The 24,209-nt window shown below is 42.7% G+C and overlaps 1 protein-coding gene across 2 annotated transcripts in view; it reads left to right on the forward strand.

The window, feature by feature from the left end:
• GALNT9 (polypeptide N-acetylgalactosaminyltransferase 9) overlaps positions 1-24,209 on the forward strand; it is a 331,540-nt gene that overhangs the window by 230,500 nt on the left and 76,831 nt on the right. For both annotated transcript variants that reach the window (XM_054007015.1, XM_054007014.1), the window contains exon 6: positions 4,484-4,601. In XM_054007015.1, coding sequence (XP_053862990.1) covers positions 4,484-4,601 — 118 coding nt within the window. The remainder of the gene's footprint in view (positions 1-4,483; positions 4,602-24,209) is intronic.

The following is a 24,209-nucleotide window of genomic DNA, read 5'->3' on the forward strand; positions in this document are numbered from 1 at the left end:
TTGTTCTCTCTCATCCTCAAGATTTTTTCCCCTTTCTGGGATGGAGAAGCATGAACTAAAAGTCTGTTGATAGTAAAATTCTGATTGCTGGTTAATCACCTTATATGCACTATTTTAAATTAATTCTTGTGGACTTATCCAAACACTTCTACTACATGCGCACACTGTGCAGGGACATAGTTTCAGAATAGGCGTATTCAGACTGTGAAAGGATTTGTTTTTCCCTCCTAGGAGAGAACTAGATTAGCAGTATATATAAATTATAATGGTAGCAACATCCTCAACATGGGGCATTTCCTTAGGAATTAATGACATGAGAGGTTAATGGCCCAGGGCAAAGTTTCAGGCCACCAGCTCTCCCAACCAGTCATTAATCTAAAGGAAACTGCACTCACTTTACTGCTGGAAATGTAGAATCTAAAACTAGGGCCGCAGCTTGTTCAGGGAAGGCCCCTGGCGGGCCGGGCCAGTTTGTTTACCGGTCGCGTCCACAGGTTTGGCTGATCGCGGCTCCCACTCACCGCGGTTCGCCGCTCCAGGCCAAAGGGGGGTGCAGGAAGGGCGGCTAGTATGTCCCTCGGCCCGCGCCACTTCCTGCAGCCCCCATTGGCCTGGAATGGCGAACTGTGGCCAGTGGGAGCCGCAATCGGCCAAACCTGTGGACGCGGCAGGTAAACAAACCGGCCCGGCCTGCCAGGGGCTTTCCCTGCACAGGCGGTGGCCCTGGTTTGAGAACCACTGATCTAAGACAAATCCCATCATATTTCCTCTTACTAATGCTTCTCTTCAGCATGCTGTAACCTCCTAGTTAAATTCAGAGATGGGGACCTACTACAACAATATCCTACATTCACATAGCATCTTGTGACCTGCAAAGAGGTGTTATTTCTTTACATGCAGAGAGTGTGAGAGCACGGGCAAAATACGCATACAAAGACTCTGTCTTTGAATCAGAATGCAGCAACTGTTAAAAAACGCACATCACCACTGTGTACCCGTTAGATCAAGAAGTGAAAAAGACAATGATACCGTGTATCGTTAAACCTGTAACAGGTATTTAGGAAAGCATGTTGTATTTACCTAAGCTGGAAATTGACCAGGACAAATGTTCCTATTGTACAATTGTCAGGGGCTCTTTAATTACCTTAGAGATTAGGAGCTTAGTTTGATATCACAGCCAAAAAAAGGCCAGATCCTCAGCTGGTGTAAATCAGTGAGACTCCATTGAAATCAACAGCACTGAGTCATTTGACACCAGTTGAGAATCTGGCCCAACACCTTCAACAGCTCAGAGCCCTGTGGCATTTGCTCAGTGCTTGTGTAGGAGAAAGAGTGTTACCCACAGCACTTCCTGCAGCACTCTGGGTTTTCTTGGCGGTTACCCCTCCAAATGTTGGTAAGTCCTGACCTGCTTAGCTCATGGATTTTGATGGCCAAGTTTCTCCAGGGTGACTAGTGATTTGGGAGGCCTCTCTTTTTGGATTCTCAGCTGGACATTGGAGTTGCAAAAGGTGCTGAGCACCCACCCTGTGAAAATCAAGCCCCCTGAGGTGTCTCAAGTTGGTCACATAAACACTGAGGTGCTCCAAATCACTAGTCACTATTGAAAGTCTTGGCTGCGGAGCCCCTGGCTGCAGATGGTTCGCACGCAGTAAAAATGGCATTTTCTTTTAGAATTGTCGCCTTTTTCTAATCATGTCTCCCCCCCAAACCAAATTCATTTGTGGAAGCAAAATGCTCACCGCGGTTTTTTATATTTGTTTCTTAACCTAGTTCAGCTTGCTACCTGCGGAGTTTATTGGGTAATGTTTGGGGAGGAGGGCGAGAGGAGAGCGAGGAGCTAATCAAGCCATTTCAGTCTCCGTGTCAGAAAATAGCGCTGATCAAATGTGTTTCCATCAACAGCTGCCTTTTTCAATTATGCAGAGAAAACATCAGGGGAATGGTGTGCAGTGCAGGATAGCCCGGTAATGATGTGAGAGGCTGAAATGGCCAGCAGAGAAAGAGAGAGACAGCTGAAGCTGTACCAGTAATGTGAGTGTTACAATAGAGTCCATTATAGATAAGTAATAGCAGTGCCTCAGCAAATGAACCTTTTCAAGGGCACCAAATAGTTCCTTCCATAGGTTGGGCTGTCTTCTTAGATGTTAGCTACATTTCAAGCCCAGCAGGGAAGGATTGTTATATATATCTATTTTCTTGGCCATTTGTTTAAGGTTTTTTAACCTCCTGCCATATAGGCAACAAACTCCTGATGACAAAAGGGAGCTTATGTGATAACACCATCACTGCAGCCACCTGCTGCTACCAGTGGATTCATCTATATGTTTTGATGTTGCCACCGTTGGCAATATTTTATCTGCATATGAAACCAGCTGATGAATATGACACTCAGATGCTACCTGCTTCCAGTTTATTTTTTGTGGCTTTGTATGCTCACTGGAAAAGCTAGATTACCTGGTAAGGGTGAGCTGACATTTTAACAACGAGCCATTAAAGAAAGGAGGGGGTTTTGCTGGATTTTCACAGTAAATTAAAATATGTTTCAGGTCTTCTCCATCCTCTTTCTTTGCAGAGACACTGTGTATGGACCGTTTCTAAAACCAAGGCCTTAGATGGAATTTTCTCCACTCTATTAGAAAATCAGTATTAGCAAACTTTGGGCCTGATCCAAAGCCAATGGGACTCTTTCTGTTGACTTCAGTGGGCTTTTGATTGGGCCTTTGGGAAAAATGCTGCAGCTATTGAATGGCCAAACTCACATTAATGTTAATGGGAACAGGGACAGGGACATGACCAATTATTCTAATCGTTTATCCTTGCTGCAGCCTAAAACGTCTGTGCTTTTACAGCCCTGGCTTTTCCTGATGAAGGTCCTGAACCTGCAATGTGAGTCAGTGGGGTCTCTGCCCAGCCGCATGGGTCTGTCCCGGTGGATCAGATTGCAGGATGAGGGCCTATAGCATGGCAGCAAGAATTTGAGATGCAAATAAACGTGGTGTCAACTGATCGTTTTGCATTTTCTTTTTTAATGTAGTTAAGTTTATTTTGGAACTCTGAGCAATAATAAAGTCATTACAGACTTGGCAGGAGACTTGGCATTCCAGTTCATCACATCATTATTAGTATTTTTTTAAAAACATAAGGAGAAGGGAGATACTTGTTGCATATCAGTGAAATATCACTTCAGTAATTAAAAAAAGCTATTAAACATCAAAGGCAGTATTAAAATTTCATTAGTGCAAGTTTGGGGTCAAGGTCTAATGAAGGAGCAAATTGGATCTTCTTCCAAGTAAAAGGGTAATAGCTTTTTACAGTTATTTTTGTACTGTTGATGGATTTGTCATCAGTGTGTGTGTTTATATATGTACAAGTCCAGAAAGTTGCCAGACCCTTTTGCTCAGTCAGACAGTTGCTAATGCACGTAGCCATTCTCCCATGTGCCTGTGTAAAGTTATGGAAGGGGAGGATTGTGTGGTTATGCAGCATCACAATGGAGCATTTTACTCAAGGTACCCAACAAGCAAAGATGCCCCCAGAAACTCTAGGCAATTTCTGCCTTCTCAGCTAAGGGCAGGTATAGTTACTGCAGCTGAAATGCATGGAAAGTATTGTAAAATGTAATTAGCAACTGTTGCCTGTTTGCCATTTGCTGGTGCAATTTTCATGTTTATAATATAAATTAAAAGTTGTGGGTTTGTTTTAAATAAGTGAGATGCTATGAAAGCTACAAGTTGTACAAAACCATGATGACTCCTTGCATTCGGGTGCAGCTGGAAAAAAAAAAACCCCAGAGATGAGTAATGTAATGCCACAATTTTATTATCAGTTTTGACTGAACTCTTTGTGACAAGGAAGTAAAGGAGAAGTTCTGCTGAGCTCTAAGTAGCACAAGATTTTTACAGCAGTTTCTGGACACTCTGATTTCTTTGGAACATCTCTTTAAAAGGAGAATTAAGTTACTTTACAATTACATTAAAGGTTTCAGACCTAGCTCCAAGGTTGCTTGTAAACTTTTGATCTTTTCAAAGCGCAGAACTGGGATTGTTATTTCTTTTCCTGGTGAGTTTTCCTCTTCTAAAAATTCACCTTAGTGAAGTGATGCATTCCCCCTCCCCTCCCCGAACGACTTTATCAGGGGTGAAATTCATTCACATGCAGCTTGCCAGCAAAAAGTCTACATACCACTTAACACCTTGATCCATCAAAAGCCCTTCAGCATGTGCTCTACTTGAGGGGACTTCTGCCTGAGCAGGGGCTACTCATGTGCTTCAAGTTAAGATCATTGCTGGATGGGGCCTTAATCTCCCCCGAAAGGGTTTAATTGGGTTCTGCTGGCCCTCTGCACAGGGGTGAATTTAACCCTAAAAGAATTTGGGGCATCTCTGCAGTAGCTTGTTTATTTATGTCAGAGCTCATTATAATCAGGTACTGTTATATACTGTTTAAACACCTTTGTTTTTCTCCCCCGTTTTCTGGGCAGGACGCCAGCAATGATTGGATGTTCATTTGTGGTGGACCGAGAGTACTTCGGGGAGATTGGCCTGCTTGACCCTGGCATGGAGGTCTATGGGGGAGAAAATATTGAACTGGGCATGAGGGTAAGTGGCAAATGAGAAATTTCATGTAGTACCCGTGTACAGAGCACAAGAGGAACGCTTGGCCCTACAGAACTGTCCTCTATTTTTCAGTTTACTACACAGAGGTGGCTGGTACTGCAGAAGAATCAAAACAATAACAACACCACACACAAACGCAATAAGCGATTGATCATGGTCCTGCTAACACTGCAAATTCCTAGAATTCAGCAGTATGGTTTTTACTCTGTGTCTGTGGTTCAACTCATTGGGCCAGATCCTCAGCTGTAATAATTCAGCGTAGCTGCATTGACTTCAGTGGGCCTATGCCAGGGTGGTGTGATTTAAATCACCAGTGTTAATCATGGTTTAAATCAGCAAGCAGGAAACCTTGATTTAAATAATCAATTTTAATCTTGTTTTGCCTTTGTAGTTTTTAGTTATTTTCCTAAAGAAATACTGATTATCATTGGCTGGTAACTATTAAAACATGGTGATTGACAATTATGTATAGCCTTTACACTACATTTCTTACTTTCTTTTGCTAACCAGGAGGATAAACTATATCTAAGCACATTTTTAAGCTGTTCTATAGCTTAATTTGCATTTATTCAAATTCTTAATTTTTACATTTTTGTTTATATTAGAAAAAAAACTTATTTACTAGATGATAAATTTGGTTCAAGCTCTACATGGATGGGAATTAAAATTCAGTTAAAATGCACAACAAGAATATTTTAGTTAAATAAAACGACTTTAAATGTGCTAGATACACGAGACAAAAATTATGAAAAAGTTTATCAAAACAATTTTTCATTTAAAACTAACTGATTTATTAGACAAAGGAAGTATCATCTGTAGTTAGTGAATTGAACTGATTGTTTCTGGTCACCATGTCCTTCAAGATTTTAGAGCTAGTAGATTTCATTCTCTCACACCTCGCATTTATTCATAAATTGGAAGAGGAAAACAAGCTTTCCTGCTTTTTCATCTCCCAATTGGTTTCTTAACTTTGAATGAAATAAATAATCAAACTGATCTAGTTGAATTAGCTGAAATGAAGGGAATGTTCTTTCTGAACATTCGGAAGAGGCTACTGCTGTCAAAAGGTGGTTTAGCACTTCAACAGCTCTGGTTCCAGATGCTTGGCCAGTGACGTCCATCAGTTCAGTGGTTTGAATTTTAAAGAAACTTGGCAACAAACATGTACTGCTTAATATTTTATTAATAAATTGAAACTGTTTGAATACATGATAGTTGTTTTTTAGGCCTTAACATGGATTGCCATAATTTCAAATTTAATTTTAAATAGGTTTATATTAAAAACCCCTTTATTTAATTTGAATAAAAAACCCTGCAATTTAATTTTTTTTCATCTATTTTTTATTTTTTTTAATTATTTGTATTCCCTCATGAGTTAAGCTAATTTACTCCATTTGCTCATTGTGGCATATATATCAGACATGCGTGTGTGCATGTGCGCACACAAATAAAAATACTCCCAATTATCCAAATAGCACAGGGGACAGAGATTTCATTCAGATATTGGAGAGGGCAGGACTCATTCAGCAGCAAGGTGGCCTTCCCCATGGCCAGGGCCCGTCTTCCTCCTCCTCCTCACAGTCCTGGGTTGGGGTCACTGCTCTGCCCTGCCAGGACTGCAGCCTCCCCACCCCCATTTCTGCCCCTTGCGCCTGCAGGAGCCATGTGTCCTCGGCCTTGCGGCAGCACCAGGAGCCCTCTGCAGCTCCGCTGTCATGGCCATGCTCACTCTGTCCCATGACAGCGGGACTGCAGAGGGCTCCATGCACAGCAACAGGAACCGTTCAGGAGCAGTTGTGGACTCCTCCTCCTCCTCCTCTCAGTCCTGGCTGGGGGTCTCCACTCTATTATCCAAACTTCCCCGCATTATCCAAGTCCCTTCCTTCGTATCCAGCATGAGACAAATGCCCTCTGCAGCATGTATCTCATGTTGGGGGACAAGACAAAGGGTTCAGATAATAGGGTTTTGGATAAATGGGAGTATACTCTATATATAGTATGTGGGATTGCAATCCCCTAGAAATTCATAGACTTTAAGGCCAAACCATTGTGATAATCTAGCCTGACCTCCTGTATAACACAGGCCATAGAACTCCCCCAAAATAACTCCTCGAGCAAATCATTTAGAAAAATATCCTGTCTTTATTGAAAAACTGCCAGTGATGGAAAATCCACTAGACCCTGGGTAAATTGTTCCAATAGTTAATTCCTCTCACTGTTAAAAATGTAACTCCTATTTCCAGTCTGAATTTGTCTAGCTTCAACTTCCAGCCACTACGTTGTGTTATACCTCTCTCTGCTAGACTGAAGAGTCTATCATCAAAAAATTTTTCACCATGTAGCTACTTATAGACTGTAATCAAGTCATCTTTTAATCTTCCCTTTGTTAAGCTAAATAGATTGAGCTTCTTGAGTCGATCATTATTAAGCATTGTTTCTAATCCTTTCATCGTTCTCGTGTCTCTTCTCTGACCCCTTTTCAATTTAGCAACATCCTTCTTGAATAGTGGACGCCAGAACTGGGCAGAGTATTCCAGCAATGGCCACATCAGTTCCAAATACAGTTGTAAACTACCCTCTCTACTCCTCCTAGCAATTCCTCCGTCTATGCGTCCGAGAATCATATTAACCCTTTTGGTCACTGCTAGGAGCTCCTGTTCAACAGATTATCCACCACGAACCCCACATTTTTTTCAGAGTCACTGCTTCCCAGGATAGAGTGCCCTGTTTCTGTGGCCTACACTCTTTGTTCCTGGAAGTATGTATTTACCTTTAGCTGTGTGTAAATGCATATTTTTTGCACCCAGTTTGCCAAGCAATCCAGATTGCCCTGTATCAGTCTTCTTCATTATATTACTGGTCTGGAGTTCATGCTGTTTGCACATTATCAATGTGATCGTATCGGGTTCACTTGTATCTAAGCCATTATTAATTTTTTAGTTCTGGGATCCATTCCTCTTTATCTATCAAGAAGGTCCATGTATCTCTTAAATCTCCAGGGGCATTCTTTGCAAAATAAGGACTTAAGGGGAAATTGTGGCTCATCCCCATCGCCACGAAGGCTCCCCCAGGAGTGAATCCAGTGTGGCTCCATTGTACAAGGGGGAGTGATTCCACTGTATAGGATTTAGGGATAGTTCCCTGTTGCATAATGGGGCATGCCCACCCCACTGCCTGGCAGAGAGCTCAGCTCTACAGGACCTCTCCATCTGCCAGTGCACTAAGGATGAGACTGTAGCATCCAGTGCTTTGAGGATTCTCCTGTTCTCTTCTCTGCTCAGCCCCCCAGTCAAGGAGCAGCATGATGTTACCACAGAGACCACTGCAGCCTCAGGGCTGAATGGCTTGGTCTTCATTTCCCTTCATGCATCTCCCCAGCTCTTAGCCCAGTTACTCAGGCTGCCTTCTGGGCTAAGGAGATCTGGTCCTTATTGCGGAATGTGCACACGTAAAGCAGCACCATAGAAACAGCAAGAAATGCCCCCAAGAGATAAAGAACTTGAGTTCTTAGATGTACTGCAAAATGTGGACCCCTTAGTTAAGGACAGTGTCTGTCTGCATTAAGCCAGAGCTGCCCGGCATATTACAGCTTCAGTACATTGTGATCCTTTGCCGTGATGTTCAGGGGTGCTGCACACCCACAAGTCCAAAGGACCTGTCAGAGGTCAGCACTTCTGAAAACTAGGCCACTTAATGTCACTAGAACACAGTCTCCTCATTATAAAGCTGAGTGTTTAATTACTTCCCCTTTCTCTCACACCAGCACATCCCCAGTGCATGTAGAGTGCTCATTAAAGCATGTATTCTGCTCAGGCTGGAACATTAACCCTCAAATTAGTCCAGCCAGCTCATTTATATAAAATAAATGCAAACCTTCACACTGCCAGACTAGGAAACATGGTCACTGTGACAGGTGTGTGTTTGGACATAGTTGTGTACATTTGTTATTCCAGCAATAGGGTTTATAATGTGACTGTCTGAGTAGGATACCCATAGTTGGATGAGGTGCTGAATGCAGGTTTGGGGAGGATCGGCTACTACCACAATTCATTCTGTTTTCCTTAAGAGATGTAAGAGGATCAGGAAATTATCAGGGTTGTGTGAGCTCCCCGGCTTTCCTTTCTCATTCAGCAGGGCTTTGAGCTGTTTGAAACTTTTTCCACCTGGCTGCTTAAAGAATAAATTGAACGTCTTGGCAAAACTCTATAGGAACTGATGAATAAGCCTGGGAAGGAATCTGAAAATTGTCGCTCTTCCTTGTATGAGAAGAACTTGCAGTGTGTGATGAGAACTCCCGGTAAATAGAGGAAAGGGTTCTAATAGGATTATGAAATCTGGAGTCCTCTGCCTGTTTCTGCTGCCCACGTGAGTGATCCTGGGCAGTCATTTAGGCCAGGGTTCTCAAACTTTTTTACTCGTGACCCCGTACACATAGCAAGCCTGAGTACGACCCCCCTTATTAATTAAAAACACTTTTAAATATATTTAACACCATTATAAATGCTGGAGGCAAAGCAGGGTTTGGGGTGGAGGTTAACAGCTTGCGACCCCACCATGTAATAACTTCACGACGCCCTGAGGGGTCTCAACCCCCAGTTTGAGAACCCCTGATTTAGGCCAATGTTTTGAAAATTGCCCTCTACTTTTGGGTGCCTGGCTCTAGAATCCCAGGCTAGGGCCTGGTTTCCAAAGGTGCTCAAGCACACGCAGTCCCTGCTGGCTTCAGCTGGAATGTCTGGTTCTCAGCACTTCTGCAAAACCAGGCCCTCAGGGTCAAGATGTCCAAAACTGGATGTCTAGTTAGGCTGCACAGCATGGCCAACCCCAAGTGTTCAAAAACCATGGGTCAGGCTGAAAAAAACCCCACAATATTTAAAAAACAATCATAAATTTGGGTTCTTTTTTTTTTGCCCTCTGGTGCTTGAACTTTTTGGGTGTTCACACTTGATGTTTTGAAGTTTTTCTCCATGACCACGAGCGCTAGAAATTTTCCTTCTTTTTTTTTTTAAAAAGACAAAAGCTGAGATTCGTGCAAAATCACATGTGAGCTGGTGCTTTAAGAATAACACCAAATACTGTCAGATCTGGCCACACTGACTCCATATCACCCTCTGCACCTATGCAGTCTGTTCAGAGGTAGGAGGGGGTGGCTGTTTCTCCTGTTCCATGCACTCGCACAATGGAAGAGGAGAATCTACCCCCACACTGGAGTTTATGTTCAGTTTAGCAGAGACTTTTGGATGTGGGACAAGAGAAGGAGCAGAGAGATGTGACAGCAGAGAAGAAGGGGAAAAAACAATGAACAAATAAAGGAGCGGAGAGAAAATATACAAGACTGAGGGGGGAGGGGAAGGAGAAGTTCTGTTAAAAACAATGGCCATCAGTTAAAAAAATCCAATCCTTTAAACGTCTTTGCAAATGCTGTGTTCACGCTAAAAGCAAAGGGATTATTCGTGGAGCACTCCAGCTAGATTATATTACATCTAATGAACCTTCATTTAAATTATTTTAATAAAGTGAAATTGGAAAAGCCAGCGCAACTAATGAGCCTGATTTGGTTAGGATACTGTTTGGTAATCTAACTAATCCTCCTTAAATATATCATTTGTTACAAATATTATCTTCTTGGGTATTTCGCTAATGGGTTTTCCCTAATCAATAGTCCGTAGGCGGGGCCAATTAAATAGTTAACATAAGAGATTTTCCGTTTTGAGTTACTGGTGCATAATATGTAATGCTCCTGGCCAGCTGATGGAGGTTATGCAAATTTCACACCTGCCCTAGATATATGGAAGCCTGGAATTAACCAACACCCACTCTAGCATCTTTGTAAAAAATCCCTGTGATTTTCCCAGAGGTGGGCTGGAGCCGGGAGAGTCTATTGAGTCTGCAGGGAAGGCAGTATATGTTTGCAGGGTTGGAAATAGCAGAATGGCATGATTCTGTGAAATGTAGCAAAGGGGAAATTTGTGTAGTTCAGCTATAGAATCTCCTCTCCTATAGCCTATTTTTCAGGTGTAAAATGTTTACCATAAAGCTAATACATGTAAAGCGGAATTCTGTCTCTTAGTGTGCTCATGAGACTGCCACTGAAGTTGATGGGAGTGATGCATGAGTACCTAAAAGCAGAATTTGGCCCATATATGTATAATATTAGATCAGATTATAGCTGGCTCTTATTTAGGTGGGGAGAGCCTTACCCCATCTCCACCCCGTGTGGTCAGCACAGAAGCTAGGCACAACTACAATCCCTGTACTGCTCTCCTTCCTAGCACTCTGAGATTCTAGCCACCCTTAAGGGAATGGGGGAGGGATGAAGAGAAAATGGGGCCATGGCTCCAACCGCTCTCTGCCCCAGGCAGCACAGAGCTAGCTGGATGCACAGGAAGGGGAGGATGATGTATCCTCAGGGATGGTGAATGGTACAATGCAGAGTTATCAACCCTGCCTCCAGGAGTCACAATCCATCCCCACACTCAGGTCAGTGCCAGTCTTTGCCAGTCCACTACAGTACAATGCATTTCGGGCATGATCTGCATCTGCCCTTGTTCAAATATGCATTTAGAATAATTATGAAGAAGAAGATGGGAGTCTCTCTTTGGTGTAATAGTCCCAAATTATTAAACTATCCAGGGGATACCTTAGATGGTTTAGGGAAGAGAAATAGTTCTAACAGACTAATAGATTGACTTGCCAATTCATTAAGGAACTGAATGGTTTACAAGCCTCATATAAGTTCCCTTATTAGTGGGAGCTACACATACCCTTGATTGTTTAGAAAGGGATCACATAAACTTTAAAAGCCCAGTTTATGATTTGACCTAATACAAGGAGTTTATGATCCATCTTTTTGTAACAGAACCCTTAATCATCACAGTAAAGATCTTGTCTCTTACTTCGGGGCTCCACTGATAAGGAGGATGAGTTGTTGCTCTTTCTATTTTATACTCGTATATAGCAAGGGAGGATGAGTGTTTATCTTAAAGGATGCCATAGTTTCAATGAAATTCTCTGTTACCACCATTAAAAAAACAACAATAATATGTTGCCAAGTTGACAGCTGGAAGCAGATCTTCCTGTCTTTTTAGATTATAGCCTGGATCAACCAGATTCTTCTCTCTCTCTCTCTCTCTAATATATATATGTAGCACTCTGATGTTAATCAAGGAGGATCCATTACTAGGAGATAGATTTTTAGATACTGTGCCCAAGATTTTCAAAATTGGCTAGCAACTTTTCCAATTTGAGATGCCCAAAAAGGGAAATGATGTTTAGAAAATACTGAACACCCAACCCTAGAAGGTGTCTCAAAATGTGCATCCAAAAATGGAGGCAACCCAAATCAAAGTAACCACGGCTTTTATACTTGCCTAATCTCCCAGCTGGGAGCTGACAGTAGGGAAGAGGGCAAGAGCATGAATTCGTCGGCTTGCCCTGTGAAGGTTATTGAGCAGACAGAAACAAGAAGCTAAATATGAGTCCAGAGTGTGACACTGTTGCAAAAAAAGCAAACATCCTTCTGGGGTGTATTAGCAGGAGAGTAATTCTTCCGCTCTACTCTGCGCTGGTTAGGCCTCAACTGGAGTATTTTGTCCAATTCTGGGCGCCACATTTCAGGAAAGATACAGACAAATTGGAGAAAGTCCAGAGAAGAGCGACAAAAATGATTAAAGGTCTAGAATACATGACCTGTGAGGGAAGATTGAAAAAAATTGGATTTGTTTAGTCTGTAAAAGAGAAGACTGAGAAGGGACATGATAACTGTTTTCTAGTACATAAAGGTTGTTACAAGAAGAGAGAAAAATTGTTCTTCTTAACCTATGAGGATAGGACAAGAAGCAATGGGCTTAAATTGCAGCAAGGGAGGTTAGGTTGGACACTAGGAAAAACTTCCTGACTGTCAGGGTGGTTAAGCACTGGAATAAATTGCCTAGGGGGGTTGTGGAATCTCCATCAATGGAGATTTTGAAGAGCAGATTAGACGAACACCTGTCAGGGATGGTCTAGATAATACTTAGTCCTGCCATGAGTGCAGCAGACTGGACTAGATGATCTCTCGAGGTCCCTTCCAGTCCTACGATTCCAAGAATGCAGTGTAATTTAGGGGAACTGAGAAGACTAAGGGTACGTCTATACTTACCTCTGGTTTCGGCGGTAAGCAATCAATCTTCTGGGATCGATTTATCGCGTCTTGTCTAGACGTGATAAATCGATCCCAGAAGTGCTCACCGTCGACACGTCGACAGTCCTGCTCCACAAGAGGAGTACGCGGAGTCAGCGGGGGAGCCTGCCTGCCGCGTGTGGACCCGCAGTAAGTACCTTGTAGTTTGAACTAAGATACTTCGACTTCAGCTACGTTATTCATGTAGCTGAAGTTGCGTATCTTAGTTCAAACTGGGGGGTTAGTGTGGACCAGCCTAAGTCTCTGATGTGCCTATTAGGAGCCACATGCCCTCAAAAAGAGCTCTGGTGTGGTTTTCTGGGGCACTTCTACATGGGCGGCACCATGCTTGTCTCTGCTTATTAGTCCTGCCTGTGAGCCAGTGCACAGTGGGGGCTGAGCATTGACTGCATGAACAAAAAATTGATGTTAAGCTGTGGCACGTGTGTTCTTTTAAGGAGATCTGCTGAACCTTCTTGACATGGAAGGAGAGAAAAGAAACAACTCACTAATTTCCACTTTGCCTTAAGGGGCTGATCCTGCAGAAATGAGCCTGGTGTTATACACACGAGTAATCCCGGTGAACACATGTGCACCACAGTTAAGCAAGTGCATTAGTGTTTTTGGATTAGGGCCTAAATCCTGAAGGACATATTTTCAATGGGAATGCTACTTACATCAAAAGATTTAATTGAAATCTTTAGCAGGTACAGGATGTGTGCTTGTTTTCATGCAACTACAGTAACTCCTCACTTAACATTGTAGTTATGGTCCTGAAAAATGTGACTTTAAGTGAAACGATGTTAAGTGAATCCAATTTCCCCAAAAGAATTAATGTAAATGAGGGGGTTAGGTTCCAGAGAATTTTTTTTCACCAGACAAAAGACTATACACACACACACACACACACACACGGTAAAAGTTTTAAACAAACAATTTAATACTGTTACATAGTGATGATGATTGTGAAGCTTGGTTGAGGTGGAGGAGTCAGAGGGTGGGATATTTCCCAGGGAATGCCTTACTGCTAAATGATGAACTAGCAATTGGCTGAACCCTCAAGGGTTAACTCTCACAGTCAACAAGGCAGCAGGAATGGAAGGAGGGGAGACAGAGACACACACTTTGTGTGTGAGAGAGAAATGCGCATTTCCCCTTTAAGTACACTGCCTTGTTAATTAGATCAACTTGCTGAGACTGCAGCTGCTGCTGCCAACAAGCTCCCTCCACCCTGAGCCCTGTTGTTTGTCCCCCCTGCTCTATGGAAGGTGGGGTAAGCGGGGTGCAGGAGCAGGGGAGAGGGAGACACCCTAACATTAGCCCCCCTCTTTTTCCCCTACACCCTCCCCGCTCCCCGCACAGCAAGCAGGAGTCTCGGGGAGCAGCTCCAAGGCAGAGGGCAGGAACAGCACATGGCAGTGGGGGGAGGGACAGCTGCAATTGCTAGCCTGCTGGGCGGCTGCCGCACAGGGAACTTCGGGGAGTGAGGAGCTGATAGGGGGGCTGCCGGTCCACCCTGGTTCCACGCCCCCACCAACTAGCTGCAACGGGCTGCTCTTCCTGAAAGCAGTGGACAAAGCAGGCGGCTGCCAAACGACGTTAGAAGGGAGCATTGCACAACTTTAAATGAGCATGTTCCCTAATTGATCAGCAACGTAACAACGAAACAAAGTTAACCGGGACGACTTCAAGTGAGGAGTTACTGTAATATGCCTGGGGAGTACTGATGAGATGGCCATTACATTTTCAAATATTGTGGCTGGTTAATGTTATGACCAAAAACAGCATATGGTCTATAATTATGGATGATAAAGGGCATAAGCTGAGGGCTGCCAGGGTTCAGAGAATATTTTTATTTTCTCCATATACAGCATTAATTATTTGGCTGTTTGCATCCTCAGGGAGTTTCATCAGAAGCATCTGGTATAGATCATTACCAGAGTGAGGTTCCTAGAGTTGGTAGACCAATGATACGATCTGGTATGGCAAACACCTGTGTTTCTGTGTTGATAGCTTTTTCTTTATGTATTATATAAAGGATATAAGCAGTGTCTGATGTGTGATAAAGACGAAGGCAGTAGAACAGACCTAACCCAGTTGCAGAAGTAGGCAAACCCTACCGAATTATCATTCAAACTGGCGTGTCCTTTTGTATCACCATGACACATTCATCCTGCTGCGAACAGAACAAGACTGTACTGATGATGCAATTCTCTTGAGTTGACCAGCAATGCTTGGTTGTATATTTAGACTTGGGGGCAAGGTTCAAGACATGGATTTATTAGGGTCTCTACCAGAGACTAAAACGGAGGTATGTAATGCATTGCTGCACAGACATCTACCATGATATTGTCTGAAGGTCAGTGTTTTTAGTTCAGGGCCTAGCCTATTACATACACTGATATGAAATCTACAGAGTGATTTATCACTTTAAATTCTGAACCACCCCTGTGACACTAAGTGATGCGTCAGAGCCTCAGGCCCTGATCCTGCCTGAACTGCCTAAGCTGAGTCCTACTGATTTCAATGGGGCTCCCACCCAGCCAGGACTCAGTGCAGGATCACTGCTCTGTGAAGTAATGCACCGTGAAAAACAAAATATAGGCCGTGCTGGTAGCATTGGCTATGAGGTTGCCTGACACATTCCATTAAAAGGCTGTTTCCATTTACAAGTAACTTCCCCAAATGTAACTGTTCAGGATGAGATTTTTCCATGCCAGATGTCTGCTTCAGGCTGAATTTTTTGGAAGGCTTCCGCTAAAATAGTTCAGGCATGCATCAGAATGAGATTAAGGGAAAATACATTGTTTTGCCCTTATTAAAAATTCTTAGTTGTTTTGCTGAAAAGCTCTGTCCTCTCCCTGCTCTGGAGCAAGAACTTCAGATTTGGTAGTGGGGTGTCCCTGGAGCCAAGAACATGCCTTTTGCCTTTCCCATGAAAATCTGCCCAAGTTATGCACCTCAGAAAACTTCAGTTTGCACATGCTCAGTAGAGACTGGTTCAGTTAGGCAGCTAAATTCTCTAAAGATTCTATAGGCACTGAGCATGCCCCTGCCTAGGGTTGCAGAGGCTAAGCAGGACGTTCCTTCTAATTGCTCCTCCCACCGGGGCCACTGTGGCTTTGGGCACAAGAATCAAGACAGGGAGATGGTGTCTATCCTGTGCTCTCAGTGCTTCCCAGCTGGGGCCCTTGTAGTGTGGTGGAGGAGAAGGGGGAAGGGAGAATGCAGAGCGGTAGGGAACCAGGATTCCTTAGTCTCAATCTTTCTCTGCTGTCAGCAAATAGCTGTGAAACCTACTGGCAAATGTGTGCCAAATTTCCTTCTAGTGGAGGACAACCTGCTATTGCTATAAGGTACCTATTGCACAAATGGCTGAGGTCTGTGCTGTGGATCTAAAAGTTCCAACCTGCTGAGGGGCGATGTGGGTGCCAATAAGGAACACGTGATGGAATTTCTGGGGGAAGGAGAGGTTTCAGTTTGGCTTTTTTCAAAACCTAGTAAATTACAACAAAAAGCTACTTTAATATAATGATAAGGTTGCAAAGTCAAGCATTCAAAAGTCATGAAATGCCAGGATTAACATTGTCCGTGCAACCTTAATTGCCCCCCTTGTGCATATGAATTATGACACGGCCTTTAATTGCATGGTCACATATACGTACAATGAGCCAGATTGGCAGCTGGTCTAAATGTGCATAGCTCCATTGACATCAGTGGAGCTACAGAGATTTATACCAGCTGAGAATTTTGCCCAATGTGCAGACGAAGCGACAGCGTGTTTGCTACATAGAACGTTGTTGTTAAACAATGGAGACAAACAGCCATAAGTAGGGAAGATTTCACTGGCGTTTTATCGCATGCTAAATAACTCTGGTCATGACTCTATGCCAAAAGTGTGTTGGAAAACTAATTAAATGAATCATACTCGCCCCCATCCCCAAAGGTTTGAATTGTCCAATCCAGCAAAGAATTATGGACGGCAGTGTTCACAAGTTTCTGTTCTGGAATGTGGAAACTGCAACCCTTCAACAAATTCAGCAATCTCCTTCTGGCTGTGTAGACTCAACCTTCTCCTCTCAGCAGCTGTCACTCTTGCATCGCTGCCCTAAGCCAAGGAGATTCAGTGTTGTCAGCAAATGAAGAAACCATGAAAAATCCGCTGAAAAGGACAGATTGCGTTCCAGCCTGATGGCTAGCTTCCCATGCCAGGATTCAAATGCCTGACATCAACCATGTTTGAAACCAAGGGTTTTTCTTTGGTGTGATATTCCAACACCTGAAAGAGACTAAAATAAAGCATTGCAAAGCCTGGAAGACGGAAGATACCTCTTGAACTATCTCCACTCAGAGAGAGTACTCAACACTTTACTTAAGGACAGTTTACATAATTCTTAAATCATGGGTGCTCAAACTGGGGGTCAGGACCCCTCAGGAGGTTATTATATGGGGGGTCACGAGCTGTCAGCCTCCACCCCAAACCTCGCTTTGCTTCCAGCATTTATAATGGTGTTAACTATATTTAAAAGTGTTTTTAATTTATAAGGGGTGGGGAGGGTTGCACTCAGAGGCTTGCTATGTGAAAGGGGTCACCAGTACAAAAGTTTGAGAACCACTGTCTTAAATGAACTCCAGATGCATTCCACATTCTAGTTTCTGTGGGTGGGATCCATGTACCTACCTGTCTGATTTATTTGGGCTGGATTGTGATAGTTCTTACTAAATTGAAGATAACTGTAACCTTGAATGGGGAGCAATGTTTTCATCAGAGAGCCTAGTGACAAACTTTATGCATTAAATTGCCAGCAAACGACAGTACCAGAACTTGTGAATAATGTTAAAAACACTCTCTAAAGGGGAACATTGTAAATAGCTTAGAAAGCAGCATCTGGTTATTTGGCTTCCACATCACATCATGCACCGTGGAGTTTGTTGCAAATTCTTTCATGTACCAGAACATTATAAAAGCACAAGTTTGGAAATTTCAGAAAAAGAACTACAGCAGAGGTGCTGAAGAAGGAAAATATTCCCTTCATTAGTCTTTGCTGCTTCCTTCTCATCGTCCTCCATGCAACTTTAATTTAATCCACAATGACAAGTATGAACTGAATCTGAGGGACAGGGAAACTGGAAGGAAGGTGGGTGTCTTAATTGTTCTGTGATTGAAATAGTTTTCACTTGACTAGTGATTGAACCAAAACTCTGGGTAGAGAACTAGAGCTGAGTCCAACTAGATGAGTTGGAAACTTTCCAGTGGGAGGTTTTTCCATTACAAAATGCTGATTCATGAAAATTGAAATGTTCCACAGGAACACGTCAGTTTCAATTAATTTCCCTCAGATATCTGGGTGATCGTCTTTCAGCTCACCCACTTCCCTAGGGGAGACAGCTGCCCTGGAAGTTGGGCAGCCGTGGGAGCCAGCTGTCCCAGGAGACTTGCAGTCTGGGAAGGCCTAGCTCTGAACCTTTGGGTCCCAAACACCTGTAGGCTCCTGGTTCTCTGTCAGCCTGTTTTGGCAGAATTTCCTTTCAAACTTCTCAAAATGAAAAGAACTCCATTTTTTCAAACCAATAATTTTGCAATTTGTCTTTCATTGGCAATGTCAGAATTTCTAATTTTTGTTCTGAAATGGAACAATTTGTTTAAAAAGAAAATTCAGTATTTCCTGCTCAAAGGAAATTCCAAATTTTGACCAGCTCTAGTATGAACTCCTCTGTAGGTCTGACCCGACCTCTGGCCTGTAACCTTGGCTGGTGATTGATTTTAGTGTGGCTGTATCCGTTTACAGCACCTGAGAATCTGATACTCTGGACCCAAAGCCACTGAAACTGTAGGAAGGTTCAGATTTTCACACCTCAGGTTCATATGTCGACCTGAGTAATTCATAAGTGCTGGCAAGTTGTAGCACTGTTGTGTTGTGAGTCTGAGGGGAACAGAACTGTATCTCTAGCGTGCTTTTTATTTATTCTGTTTTGAAACTTGCCTGGGATCTTTTGGGTTTTTTTTTTTCTACAGTCAGGTTTTGCAATCAGGTGAGGAAATGTCAAACTCTGACTAATAATCACCCTTGTTTATTAAGTTCTCTGAACACAGCAAAACAGGATCTGCTGACTTGTCCTGCACACTGCCTCCAAGCTGAAGAGGGAAAAGGGAAAGTGTGACTTCTTCTGGCAATGTATATACCTGTGCACTTGGAAAATGCTTTCTAGATTTCACTCTTTATTATACAAAAACTATGCCATTAGCCATGCTACATATAATCCCTTGGAGGAGTAAGCCATTTATCTCTGGGAATAAAAAGGCCTTTTCCAAAATATTTTTTCTGCACCAAAATATTAAAGTACCAAAAATATTAGCCATCAATGAGATTTTTAATTAATTTATTAACTTCTTTGCAAATCATTGTTGGTTGGCCTAAATTCATCAGGGAAGCAGCATGGCCTAATGGTAAGAAGGGAAGCAGTGTGGCCTAGTGGTTTAAGCATTGAAGGTGGACACAGGAGACCTGGGGGTCTGTTCCTGGTTCTGCCATTGGCCTGTTGGGAGAGCCTGGGCCAGTCACTTCCCAAGAGCCAGTTGGGAATTTGCGGTCTGTGACAGAATGCTAGCTGTAGCCCTTGGTCACATAGGGACTTGCATAACAGAGAAAATCATGGGCTAAACTGGAATCAGTTAGCCTGAATTGGTGGGGATTGTTGACATTTGGGGGCAGTGGTTGTGCTAATGAGGTGATTAGCTCAATGAGGGGAAGCTATATAATTGGCAGGAACAGGAAGTAGAAGGGGAACTTGGAGAGTGAGCTGGGTGAGGTAGAGAAAGCGGGGTGGAAGGAAGGCTGGCTCCTTAGGACATGTTCCTGTGCTATGTTCTGCAAGGAGCCTGAGGATTAAAGGTATGCATGGGGGAGAAACAGACGATGTATATGCTGTGAATAAGAGACCAGGCTTCTTCATGGGATATAGACATGAATTTCAGATCTGCTGCTTTTAGTTTAGTGTACCAGCTCAATGGTGGCTCCAGCCGCATCCAGCTCATATACGTTATGGGGACTGACAATTTCATTTCACAAACGGCTTCAGTGAACATGTGTGTAGTGAGGGTGTTTTTAAAGTCCAACCGTGCTATTTTCCACACTGAGGGTATCATCTCCTGAGGACAAAGCCCGTTTCGGCTGAGGATGAAAAGTCACGTCATTTTTTTAAAATGTTTGTTTTATAGCAACAAGCAGAAAATACCCCGCTGTGGGAGTGTATTAAAAATCTCCTTTGTGAAAGGGCTACGGTTGCTACACTCATACTTGACCCCTGGCTCAAAACCACAAAAACAAGGCAATAAAAATTAAGCCACTAACCCTCTGCTCCTTCTCCCAGAGGCACATGCCATAATACTCCTCCAAACTACCCCTCAGTCTTCCATTCTTCACATTGCCCTTTCCCAGCAACACTAGCTGTGGGTGTTTGGTTGGGGTAACTTAGTAAAAGGTGAACAAGTGCAACCAAATATATTCCTGTCCTTTGTAGACATGTTTATAATGATACATAGATATTTACAACATGCATTTCAGTCTCCAGCAAGCCTGGGGTGTATGTATTACACCAGTAACATAGAGTCTAGTTGCATTGTTATGTAGTAATAACTGTGCAGGGACCAGGGAACGCCACGAGGTTTCTCTTGCAGGGTTTGCTTGTTTCTTCTCTCCCCCTTGTTGCCCCTCTTAGAGGCTTCTTTTGTGCCCTACAAAGGTCAGCTTCTGGGAACTAAACCACTCCACTTTACAGGCAGGAAACAATAATAATAATAATCCCAATAAAACATTTAAGAACTCTCCAAAACATTCCTAAAATATTTGTTCTGTAACATGTGTTCTAGACAAAATACATAGTGATATAGTACAATATAAATCTTTCACTGCCATTTGTTTGGCTTGACCTTCAGAACACGGGTGGCTTCCCTACTTGTGAGTAATGCAGCCAGTCAGAACTCAGGCAGGAAAAAAAAGCTTTACATACATCAAACCATTATATATTCCCTATAATAATCTACATACTTTGGATTGCTAAAAACATGACGTACACAAAAGTATTAGGATAAAGGCCTGTTTGCTTTCCTGTTGTAACTTTTTACCAAGATAATAGGAAGGTGTTTGCTGTTTAAAACAAAATCTGGCAAGTCTATTATCTCCATTTCTAATTTAGGCTTGGAAAATGCGTATCCGACTGAAAATCATATTTAGTGCGACATATGGTCTTTGTGCTTATAGCGTGAGAGCTGCAGCCAACAAGAACTCAGAAATGAGTCAAAACACATCTGTGAATGCTGGGTTAGGTGCAACCGTATCATGTATATTAAAGTGTTTGAGCTATAATAAAATGAGACATTGGTATGCCTCAGGAAAATCAAAGCTGCATTTTTTGTACCTAAAAACCCTATTTAAATTTGCCTCTGTAGCTCTAATATAATGCCATTTACCTGAATATCTTATTGGTAACAGAAAAGCAAACAATTTTATATCTTCAAAGCATGGTATGGCCATTAATTCCCCATGACGCTCTGGAGAAGCAGATAAATAAGTGTATCTCCATCTAACCATGGGAGAAACCGAGGTAGGGATGTTAAGTGGCTTTCCCAAGGGAATAAAGCAAGTGAGTGACAAAGCCATGACGAGAACTATCTAACAGTGACTTCTATTATCTTCATTGTGGGGGGTGGGCGGTTTCCCACCAATTGCCAAATTGAGAGACTTCTATGAATTCAGGGCTTCAGTCAAATGCCTATGCCAGGGTGCACAGTTTGCCCATATTGCAAGGACCGTAGTTTCATTTCCCACACAGCTTTAGGCCCAGATTCACTTAGGAAAGCACTTACACGCATGACTTCAATGGGATTTAAGCATGTGCGTAAGTGCTGTCCGTAATAAGGACCGTTTCCTGAATCGGGAGCATGGCAAACACATTTTTAAAACTTTAGGAATTCTATTAAGAGCCCAGTTTTCTGTGTTAATTCCTCTGGCTGACTGCTGTATTGTGCTGCCCAGCCCATTCAATCGTATAAGCTGAAACAGCAGTTACTACCGCTCTGTGCTTCTTGGAGAAAAGGGAGATGTTGGCCCACTGGATCCCCTCCATTGGCTCATCCCCAATGTCTCCCTCCCTACTGGACTGTACAAAGCCAATGTGGCAATCCCCCTCTTCAATGTGTATGAGATGTGGCGGCAGCATACAGGTTCAGTCCACCCAGGTCCCATCGATACACTAGTGGAGGGCTGTGGTGACGTCCTTCCCCAACAATTTACTATCCTGTTCACGCGTCCTTCTGTAGAACAGTAGGACTAATTCATACTCACTTCATTCCCGCCCCCCACCCTCTTTAACTTCTTTAATGTAGTTGTAGTTGCCCTGCCGTCCCACTGGTCCCAGGAGATGAGCATAGATTAACACAATGGTCCCTTCTGGCCTTGGATTCTAAGAATCCTCTAGTCAGACCTTCTGCAGAAACACAGGCCATAATTTCACACATTATTGCCTGCATCAAGCCCAGTAACTTGTAAACACATTTTGGGCTGGGATTTTAAAATTCCTAGGGGATTTGGATAGCCAGTTCCCATTAATTTCTAATGGGGATTGGGCATCCAAATCCCATCGGTGTCTTTGGAGGATCTTAGCCGAAGAATTTCCGTCCCTTTGTCCAGGTTCTTTCTCTTGCCATCCTCTCTTCTCTGTTATAGATGCGCTTTTATTAGTGTACAGAAAAGCACCTTCTAGCTTCCTGGTGGGTTTATGTCTGAGCTGGTACCTGGCATAGTGCAAAGAAGTGGGGCAACTGCCCGACTGTCTCTTGCAGGAAGATAACCAATCAGAGTGCCTGTCACCATTTCAAATGCCATTTCTCCCCTCTTTCCATCTGTGGTTCATCAGTTTTATTTCAGTGGGCTGTGTGCTGGTTTCACTGACATTGTGCCTTTGGCCCGGAGGTACATGACATGCCAGACCTACTGAGCCTCACAGAACAGCTGACAAGTTCAGCTCCAGTTAGCTGCAGTTCAAGGTCAAATGGGACTTTAAAATATGAGTAAATGTCAGGGTTTGCTGGAGCACTGATCTCAGTCTTTTTGATTACTGCCAGATCCTATGAATAAATTAGCCTTGACAGGTGCAGTAAATTGTATAGACTACTGAGTTTGAACAGTAAATGTTAAAGAAGGGCACGGGAGATGTTGGGGGGTACAGTGCCCTGCACAGGCATTAATATTAAATGAGAGGTGAATTTTGATTCTGCATGTCAGGAATAATGGTTGGAAAAAAGGGAGGACTCCTTTTGTTCATTTGCGATTCCGTGCCAAGATGGGCGTGTCTTGCTCACAAGTATCGATTCAGTTTGGCTTGCCATGTGTTATGAAGTGCAAGGGAATTTATACTGCCCTTGCCAAAGGGCTATATGAGACCAGCTTACTCTGAGATCTCTGTGTTTTGAAAAGCGATCATGGCTGCTCAGTTTCTGTATGAAAAAGGCTGAAGTTGAGCTTTGGAAGGAGCGCTTTGCATCTTATCTTACTGCTTATAGGAGACCACGTGCTCCAAGTGACGATTACTTTGCAAGTCAGATATTGCTGTGAAGGGACATTTTACAGTGAAACCAGCACTGATTTTCCTGTAATAATTTATAGTGTGTAGCTTTCTTCTATGGGTATCTGAATTGTACAGCTAATCTTCAATTCCCCCCATGCATAGTATTAGCACTAGCAGGGCAAATCATTGCTTCATAAATAATTACTGTGTTCAGATGATGGTTAAATGAGCACCTGGAAAGAATGAGAGAGGTTTTTTTCCCCATATTGCCATCTTATTTTTTTCTTCTCCCTATCAAAACCATATCCAGGTTTCAAACAGAGTCTTAGATTCTGAGCCCAAATCCTCTAAAATCTAAATATTACAATATCACAATACTTCCAGCAGAAGACATTTAAGTAAAGTGACTATCTCTTCGTTATAAGCATTTAGTATAATTCCCATATGATGTATTGTTACTCAGATAATTCTTGGATATTCTTTTTTGTAAAAATAATATGTTTAGGGCTATCTGAAGACTATAAATATATGTTTGTGAAATGTTATGAAGTAGTGTTCACAATTTCCCTCTGGGCCATTTCTCAGCCCTGCAGTTTTGCAATATGGCACGTTTTGCAATTTCACTGTATTGTTTTCAAAATTCACAATTCCAAACATATAGAGGGTTGGGTTTTTTCAGCAATAGGATGATATTTGAGTGAAATACCCTATTTTAAAGCAAAACAAATGACAAAAATGTGTGGGGGGGGGAGTTCGAAGGATTGGACCATTTTTTTAACTTAAAATGCAGAAACCTTAAATTAGGAGGGTTTTCAATTTTCATTGTGAATATTTTGTTCAGCTTCCAATCATTTTAGCCAGTA

Source organism: Malaclemys terrapin, chromosome 16 (genome assembly GCF_027887155.1).
Source record: "Malaclemys terrapin pileata isolate rMalTer1 chromosome 16, rMalTer1.hap1, whole genome shotgun sequence".
Lineage (NCBI taxonomy): Eukaryota > Metazoa > Chordata > Testudines > Emydidae > Malaclemys > Malaclemys terrapin.